The sequence below is a fragment of the Salvelinus fontinalis genome, chromosome 42, assembly GCF_029448725.1.
Source record: "Salvelinus fontinalis isolate EN_2023a chromosome 42, ASM2944872v1, whole genome shotgun sequence".
Taxonomy (NCBI): Eukaryota; Metazoa; Chordata; class Actinopteri; order Salmoniformes; family Salmonidae; genus Salvelinus; species Salvelinus fontinalis.
In genome coordinates this window covers 15,723,555-15,732,492 of record NC_074706.1, presented here as the reverse complement: position 1 = coordinate 15,732,492, position 8,938 = coordinate 15,723,555, and the positions used below count along the sequence as shown (strand labels likewise).

The 8,938-nt window shown below is 49.1% G+C and overlaps 1 protein-coding gene across 2 annotated transcripts in view; it reads left to right on the top strand.

The window, feature by feature from the left end:
- Positions 1-7,146, top strand: part of LOC129840977 (uncharacterized) — a 16,865-nt gene extending 9,719 nt beyond the window's left edge. The window contains exons 5-9 of one of the 2 annotated variants that reach the window (XM_055909053.1): positions 368-439; positions 987-2,014; positions 2,372-3,198; positions 3,729-3,938; positions 4,347-7,146. In XM_055909053.1, the coding sequence (XP_055765028.1) occupies positions 368-439; positions 987-2,014; positions 2,372-3,198; positions 3,729-3,938; positions 4,347-4,600 (2,391 nt within the window). In that variant the 3' untranslated portion in view covers positions 4,601-7,146. Of the gene's footprint in view, positions 1-367; positions 440-986; positions 2,015-2,371; positions 3,199-3,728; positions 3,954-4,346 lie in introns of both variants that reach the window. The other variant, XM_055909052.1, reaches the window with a different exon arrangement.
- The last annotated feature ends 1,792 nt before the right edge of the window (positions 7,147-8,938 follow it).

The window sequence follows — 8,938 nt, the reverse complement described above, 5'->3', positions numbered from 1 at the left end:
ACATGCAGTGAGTCAAATAACTACAAAAGAGTTACATTTTGAATAGACAGTATGCCATAATATCCATGATTTGTTTATCCGAGGCAAGTTGTAAGTACTGCAACTAGCGATTGGATCACGTGCAACACATTTCTGCGCCGTTTACTTTTACTTTGATGAAATGATCCTCTTTTTCTCGCAGAAATCGTTGTCGTTTTTTTTTTTGCGCCGTAATACATATCTGGGTCTTTTCACCTTGGGCTGACTACTGTATTTTACTGATTATAGTATCTAGTGCTTTTTGAGTAGCTACTGTAATTGGTTTGACCGTCTGATTGACAGCACTGGGGGATAACAATGAATGTTAATGGAGCCTATATCCCTCCAGGGTTTCCGTGGTACTGTCTCCTCAGGGAGATATGAGTGTATCTCTGACCCTGAGAACAACAGTATCAAAAAGGTACGAAAATACACCTGTTGCCTACATACACCTACTATATTTCTACAACACTTAATATTATACTGATGTGCTTGTTTTATATGTCTACATTCCATACACCTGTCTAATATACCCTCAAGGGTTGGAATATACTAGTATTGCTCACTCAAGGCTCTCATTGGACATTCCTCATTCAGGCACCCACCATTCACAGTCACTCTAAACCAGTGGTTCTCAACCCTGGTCCCGGGGACCCAAAGGAGTGCACATTTTAGTTTTTACCTTAGCACTACACAGCTGATTCAAATGATCAACTCATCATCAATGCTTTAAGCTTTGATGATTTGAATCAGGTTTCCAGTGCTAAGGAAAAAACAAGAAAGAGATGCACCCCTTTTGGGTCCCCAGGACCAGGATTGAGAACCACTGCTCTAAACAGTCTGTCTTATGTACATGTCACTTGTCTGTACTCTACTCACACAACTGGCTCAAACACCACTCATCTCGCTGTCTCTCTCTCTCTCTCTCTCTCTCTCTCTCTCTCTCTCTCTCTCTCTCTCTCTCTCAGGAGGAAGAGCCCGGGCCCGTGCCCTCCTCTCTCTCAGCCCAGGACTACCTCACCCCTTCCTGGCCCCTGTCCCCCTCTTCCTCCCCACTCTCCCACTCCAACGCCAGCGACTCGGATCCCCAGAATGAGGAGGGCGAGGACGGGGGTCAGAGACAAACACCTCGCCGCCGAAAACGCCGCCGGACCACCACCCCTTCCAAAAAGAGAACCACCCCTCACCGGACATCCCCGGGCCGCCCTGCCCTCTCCTCTTCATACCGCCCCCTCACCTTCTCCCCCCCTCCCTCCTCCTCCACCTCTTCTCGCCCTTCTCTGTTCAAATCCCCCGCTCCGTTGGGGCCCAACACGACGGCGAACATCAGTATTAACATCGCCAGGGGGGTCGGCATGGGCGTGCCCCCCCAGAAGCTGAGCTGCACCTACTGCGGCCGCCACTTCCGCTCACTGGGGCGCCACCTGGACAAGCACCACACCAACCAGCCTGAGATCCGCGCCGCGCTCATCGAGCGCTTTATGCCCCACCTGGCGGCCGCGCACGCCACACACCACACTCAGTCCCAGCAGCAACCTCGGTCATCATCAGGAGCGGAGCAAAACTCCCACAAGCCACCACAGGGGGGCGCCACCGCGTTCTCCCTGTCTCCTCAACATCCGACCGCCCAATCCCCTTCATCCGCCGTTGGGGGAAACTCCTCCCCCCTGGTATTGACTCCACCCAGAGGGCACAGTGCGGTGGCCGTGTCCGTTCTGAAGAGAAGCCCGCCTCCGGCGGCTGTGACCCCGCCCAGAAAGGCGGGACTGCGCAAAGTGAAGAAGGAAAAAGAGGAGGAGGAAGAGGAGAACGATCTGGTGGAAGTTGAGGTGGTGAAGCCCAAAGAAGAGGCAGAGGCGGCTTTTCCCCACGTCTTTCAGCAGACGCCCAAGGAGATGGAGCGGCTGCCGAAAGAGGACGAACATGAAGAGGAGGAGGAGAACGGAATGATGGAAGACGACAGTGGAGCGGAGGAGAAGGAGAAGGAGTTATTGAGGTGAGGTACTCCGTTAAAGGACTCGTTCACCTAAATGACAGATTCACCTCATCAAATGGATATTGAGAAAGTAGTTGATGGATCAGCAAAGTGCCAGCAAACAGCAAGAATGCTTTTAGCACGCTTTAATTAGATGGCTAAATCAGTCAACTGAGACGGACTTAAAATTAACTTCAAACTGCTGCTGTGATGTTATCAATATATTAAATGTTATGAGTGTAGTACATACTTTAAATAGATGTTGCATTTTTTTGTTGTGCTTTGAATAAATTAATAACTGACGCCTGCAATTGAAACTAATCTCTCTCCCTCTCCTTTCTCCCTCATTATTTCTCTTCTTCCCTCCCTCTCCCTCAGTTCGGGCCGTCTCCACATGCTGCCCCTCCTCTCCTCCCTGTCTTCCCTGGTTCTCTACCTCCGCAGGCTCCAGCACTCTGCCTTCCTCTCCCTGTCCCGCCAGCTCCAATCCGCCGAGGCCTGGCGCCTCCTGTGCCACTCCTCCCTCGCCCTGCTCATACTCTACAACCGTCGCCGCGAGTGCGAGGTCTCCAAACTGGCCATAGCCGAATACCGCTCCCGTGTCACCCCCCAGTGCCCCGTGCCAGTGCCCCCCGGCGCCCCGCCCGCCCTCACACCCCTGGAGGCGTCGCTTTCGCCCTTTGAGCGTCTCGTGCTTCCACATTTGCCTCGAGTAGGTGTTCAGGGCAAACGAGGAAGAGTCCAGCCTCTTATCCTGCCACCGCACTGCGAGCCGTGTCTGGAACTCCTCCTCCAGACCAGGCAAGATGTCGGCGTCGATCCCCAGAACCCGTACGTCTTCGCCCGGCCGTACCACTCCCCAGCCACCCCCCTCCGTGGCACCGACCTGCTCCGGAGCCTGGCCCGCTCCAGCGGTACCCGGAACCCCCGCGCCCTCACCCAGACCCGCGTCCGGCGCCAGGTCGCCATCTTGACGCAGCTGCTATTGCTCGGCGAGGGGGAGGAGCCAGGTCAGCCGGGTGGGAACGCCGTAGAGCGCCTGGAACACTTCCTGGAGCGCGAGTACCACGTGACGCAGAGCTGCGGCGGGATTGGCCAGGACCCGGGGCTGATGGGTAGAGTGGGGCGCGTGGTGCTGTGCGGGGAGAGAGACGGCGTGCTGTTCCGGGGGATGAGCCTCCACCACATCTGTCTGGAGCTTGACGGTAAGGAGACACTGAGGATTAACATATACGTCAGACCTGACTAGTCAAGCTATAAGTGGTTCTTTTTCTCCTTTACTGTTTATTAAGTGCGCTTGATTCAACCTGCTTGATATAATGGAACGGATGGAACAAAGCATGATGTCCGTTAGAGAAAGGTTAGCTGTAGGTCAAACCGATCAGAAGTTTTCGTGAGATGACCGATTTTCGGGATGTCTCGTGGTCTGACAAACACCGCTCTGGCTCTGCCACCTTTCACCGCAGATGCGGAAATGCGACATCGGCAGATGCGGTGGATTGAAAAAGATATCTCTAGCTTAAACTGACATTTTGATGGGGATTTTTTACATTTATTATGTCACTTAGATTGACGCAGCAGTGCGTCAATCAACTCTAGAGGGTTAAACAGTTCCCGCGTCGTCTCATGATGATTGTTCATTTCGGACTGCCCTCTAGTATGATGAGGACCAGCGTTGTAGTTAAAGTTGAGAAACACGTACATGTATTTGACCCTTCTCTTTCTCCCCCTACAGTGATGTCAGGCAACTCGGCCGACTCGTACTCGGAGGGCGACTCTGACGGCGAGGGGCGGAAGGAGAAGGGCGAGGTGGCCCCTCCCAGCCTGCTGATGGTGAGGAAGGGCAGGACCAACAGCAGGACGCCGCGTGCCAGGAAACTCAAGGTCACGCCCTCCTCCACATCGCCCCTCTCCCCCTCGCTCCCCGGCCGCAGGAGAGGCTCAGGTGGGCCCAAATCAGGTGTGTGTGTGTGTGTGTGTGTGTGTGTGTGTGTGTGTGTGTGTGTGTGTGTGTGCGCGTGTGTTCAATCCATACTCATACTCCGAAAGAGCTGAGACATTCAAGACCAATACAGAGGTGTGTGTGTGTATGTACACAGTAGTGTGTATGTACACAGTAGTGTGTGTGTGTATGTACACAGTAGTGTGTGTGTGTATGTACACAGTAGTGTGTGTGTGTATGTACACAGTAGTGTGTGTGTGTATGTACACAGTAGTGTGTGTGTGTATGTACACAGTAGTGTGTGTGTGTATGTACACAGTAGTGTGTGTGTGTACTGTATACAGCCCACCACAAAGACATGTCTACACAGATCCATCCCTGTGTGTACTAACCCACCCTCTCCCCGCACAGGCAAACGCGGCGTCCTCAAGCGCCCGTGGTCGGACGCAGAGCGTGCCGCTGTGGAGGAGCACCTGACCTGCAACATCGCCGAGCTGCGCGTGCCCGCCAAGGCCGACTGCGAGCGCTGCCTGCAGAGCTGCCCGCTGCTGGTCACCAACCGGCGCGACTGGCGGGCCATCAAATTCTACTGTCACAACCGCATCCAGCTGCTCAAGAAGAACCAGCGGCGCGAGGACGACGGGACGCCCATCATGGTGTGCTGAGAAGACTGACGGGGAGACTGAGAGATTGATGGACGGACACGACAATAGCTCCACAGTATCCACACTAGCGTGCTAGTTAGAATGAAGGAAGCCAAAACAGAGGCGTGGTCAACTCTGTCATTTTTCTTTTGCTGACGGTCAAAAAACAAGAGTTGACGGTTAAGGAACAGAGTTGCCGCTTAATAAGGAAGCAATGTAGTGGGCGTGCCTTCGAAGTGGTACGCTAATGTGGGTATTGGAATGTAGCCTACATCTCATTAAGCAGGTTTCCACCCAACCTTTTTCTGCAGTAAAGTAGGGTCAGTGTCTGGTCAAAATGACAGGCCCGATGGAAACAACATTTTTCGGGTACACTTTCCAAATGTCAACAAAACGAAATACGAGACAAGGTGGGATCTTTTTGTGTCGGTAAAATGAAGTGTGCGAGAAATGTCGGTGGAACTATTGGCATAATAACCATCATATCGAAGTCAACTTGGAGTCGCGCGATGACGTGTGGCCCTTCCACTATGACGCGTCAGGAAAGCATGAAGTTTATTAGGCTACGGATGAAATCAATTAGGATGAACTTCACAGGGTGGTGAACGTGCACGGTGATGACCTTGATGCTCCTGTTTAATAAATATCAAGGGTCTTATTTTGGTGACGTAATCATCGATGCGTGGCAGCCTTTTGACAAATAAAGAAAACTCGCTCTTTTGGCCGTAATAATCTCATGTAGCCTATACGTGCGCTCTAGCCAACAGCGCGCACGTGCCAGTACCAGAGTGGGCAGACTCGCTATATAACAGAACAGTTTTTGTGGGGAAACGATCCGTAGAGTTGAAAATGTGATGGAAACCCATTTAACTTCGATTTGTTTTCTTTGCTACATGGGAATTTAACAGCAAAAGGTATTTTTATGTGCACTACATCATCACGCAGAGTCAATTTGATGGAAACGCGTCTCTGGTGGGAAAATGTGAATATAGTTTTTGTGAGGATTTGAGAGTATCTGTCACCAATTGGATGGAAACCTAGCAATTGATACCCTTATATATGGTCCTCTGAGACAAAAAGAGGGAGAGACTGGGGGGGGGGGGTTAGAGAAGGAGTGACTGTGTAGAAGTGGCAACAACCTGTGTTGTATACAGTGTATGTGGACATTTTCATTTTGTTTTCGCTTCAAAACGAGACGACACAATGTTGAGAACGCACCGCCGATTTGTTGTATTTCGATTTTTTTTCTGGGACTCCGGTGTTTTTGACATCCTCAAGTGTTGTATGGACGTTTCTGAACACACTAAAGGTAACACTATTATTGTTTGAGGCTGTGGTGTGTGTTTCTAGTGCTGAGAAGATGTTAAAGGGTCTCCAACACCCAGTCCGGGGGAGTGCATGCTTTAGTTCCACTGCTAACTCACCCGATGAAACTACACCTGACTGAAAGACCATGGTTAGATCATTATTTAAAACGGGTGTGTTAATAGCGCTGGGCCGGAGCAAAAGCCTGCACCCCTGGGTTAGAGTGGGGGGGGAGATGGGGGACGCCACCATCAATGTGTTGTAAATGTTCTTTTTGGACTACCTAAGACACTGTATAGTCAGTTTGGGGCTTTTCCCCGCTCCCTTCAAAATTGACACTACAAGACAGCAGTTGAATACTGCTTTGCCTAAAACACACCAAGTATATTCTTGTTGTTGGCATCTTTCCTTTATTTTGTGCCTGTTGCACACGTGTTTTCTTAAAAGCGCTTTGAAAAGGTGCATTAGGCTGTCGGGCCATTCTTCTGCGACGAGCAGAGTTCCGTATTTAACTTGGCTGTGTTCTTCAAAGTGATTTTTTGGGGGGCAGTCTTTCAGAAGAGTGAGCATAGCTGAATACTATGCCCACGTTATGGTTATGTTTTTACATGCAGTGTTGTTGCGTCATTTGTGTTGATTGTTTTGCCTTTTCAGACTGACTAGTGTAGCTCCAGTCTTTTTTTCTGCTCCTCTGGTTTCTATCGATGAGCTGCTTGTAGCTCTAGTCCAGGGCGTTAGTGTGGCTTGCTTAGGCTGGCATTCAATCCGATCAGTGGTAGATTTGCATTATAGCGCTTGACATTTTTAAGGTCATTTCCGATTTAAGCCGACATGTATAGAGTTTGCAGAAACATTGTCTTTCAAAGGTGCATAGCTGACACAGTGCGGTCGGGTGGAATCCCGGCTTGAGCCTTCACAGCTTTAGCAAGTCGCACTAATGCCCTGGACCAGAGCTAGGCTTCTTTGTAGGTTTGCCGGAGCGCCAAGTAACCCGTCATTTTGTCTTATTGGATTAAAACCGCACAACACCTCTTGATAGATAGTTGAATTTATTTAACATAATCACATATAATCTTACATTGTTTCATGCTATCATCTTGCCAGTTTCGGTGTACATAAAAAAATATATATGATCATTACGTAAACTGGTTTGTTTGTGCTGTCCGTAGTTTATTTGTTCATTTGCGAGTTGGTATTGTACATAGGTCTATGGTTTTGTAAATATTCACAGAAACGCATAAAGGGGAAAAAACTACACAATGGCTTGGTTTTTTGTGTTGTGTTTTTATATAAGTCTGAGAAGTTCAAGTCGTATTTCTGAAGTTTGATTCTTTCAATGTACTAACAATGAGTGCAGCCCAATAATATCTTATTTTTTATTATATTTATTTCACCGTTATTTCACCAGGTAGGCTAGTTGAGAACAAGTTCTCATTTACAACTGCGACCTGGCCAAGATAAAGCAAAGCAGTTCGACACATACAACAACACAGAGTTACACATGGAATAAACAAACATACAGTAGAAAAAAGTCTATACAGTGTGTGCAAATTATGTAAGATAAGGGAGGTAAGGCAATAAATAGGCCATGGTGGCGAAGTAATTACAATATACCAATTAAACACTGGAGTGATTGATGTGCAGAAGATGAATGTGCAAGTAGAGTTACTGGGGTGCAAAGGAGCAAGATAAATAAATACAGTATGGGGACGAGGTAGTTGGATGGGCTATTTACAGATGGGCTATGATCTGTGAGCTGCTCTGACAGCTGGTGCTTAAAGCTAGCGAGGGACATATAAGTCTCCAGCTTCAGTGATTTTTGCAGTTTGTTCCAGTCATTGGCAGCAGAGAACTGGAAGGTAAGGCAGCCAAAAGAGGAATTGGCTTTGGGGATGACCAGTGAAATATACCTGCTGGAGCACATGCTACGGGTGGGTGCTGCTATGGTGACCAGTGAGCTGAGATAAGGCGGGGCTTTACCTAGCAGAGACTTGTAGATGACCTGGAGCCAGTGGGTTTGGCGACGAGTATGAAGCGAGGGCCAACCAACGAGAGCATACAGGTCGCAGTGGTGGGTATTATATGGGGCTTTGGTGACAAAACGGATGGCACTGTGATAGACTGCATCCAGTTTGTTGAGTAGAGGCTATTTTGTAAATGACATCGCTGAAGTCGAGGATCGGTAGGATGGTCAGTTTTGCGAGGGTATGTTTGGCAGCATGAGTGAAGGATGCTTTGTTGCAAAATGGGAAGCCGATTCTAGATTTCATTTTGAATTGGAGATGTTTAATGTGAGTCTGGAAGGAGAGTTTACAGTCTAACCAGACACCTAGGTATTTGTGGTTGTCCACATATTCTAAGTCAGAACCGTCCAGAGTAGTGATGCTGGACGGGCGGGCAGGCACAGGCAGCGATCGGTTGAAGAGCATGCATTTAGTTTTATTTGCATGTAAGAGCAGTTGGAGGCAATGTTAGGAGAGTTGTGAGGTAATGGAAGGAGAGTTGTATGGCATTGAAGCTCGTCTGGAGGATAGTTAACACATTGTCCAAAGAAGGGCCAGAAGTATACAGAATGGTGTAGAGGTGGATCAGAGTATCACCAGCAGCAAGAGCAACATCATTTATGTATACAGAGAAGAGAGTCGGCCCGAGAATTGATCCCTGTGGCACCCCCATAGAGACTGCCAGAGGTCCAGACAACAGGCCCTCCGATTTGACACACTGAACTCTATCAGAGAAGTAGTTGGTGAACCAGGCGAGGCAATCATTTGAGAAACCAAGGCTATCGAGTCTGCCGATGAGGATGTGGTGATTGACAGAGTTGAAAGCCTTGGCCAGGTCAATGAATACGGCTGCGCAGTAATGTCTCTTACCGATGGCGGTTATAATGTCGTTTAGGACCTTGAGCGTGGCTGAGGTGCACCCATGGCCAGCTCTGAAACCAGATTGCATAGCGGAGAAGGTACGGTGAGATTCGAAATGGTCGGTAATCTGTTTGTTAACTTGGCTTTCGAAAGACCTTAGAAAGGCGGGGTAGGATAGATATAGGTCTGT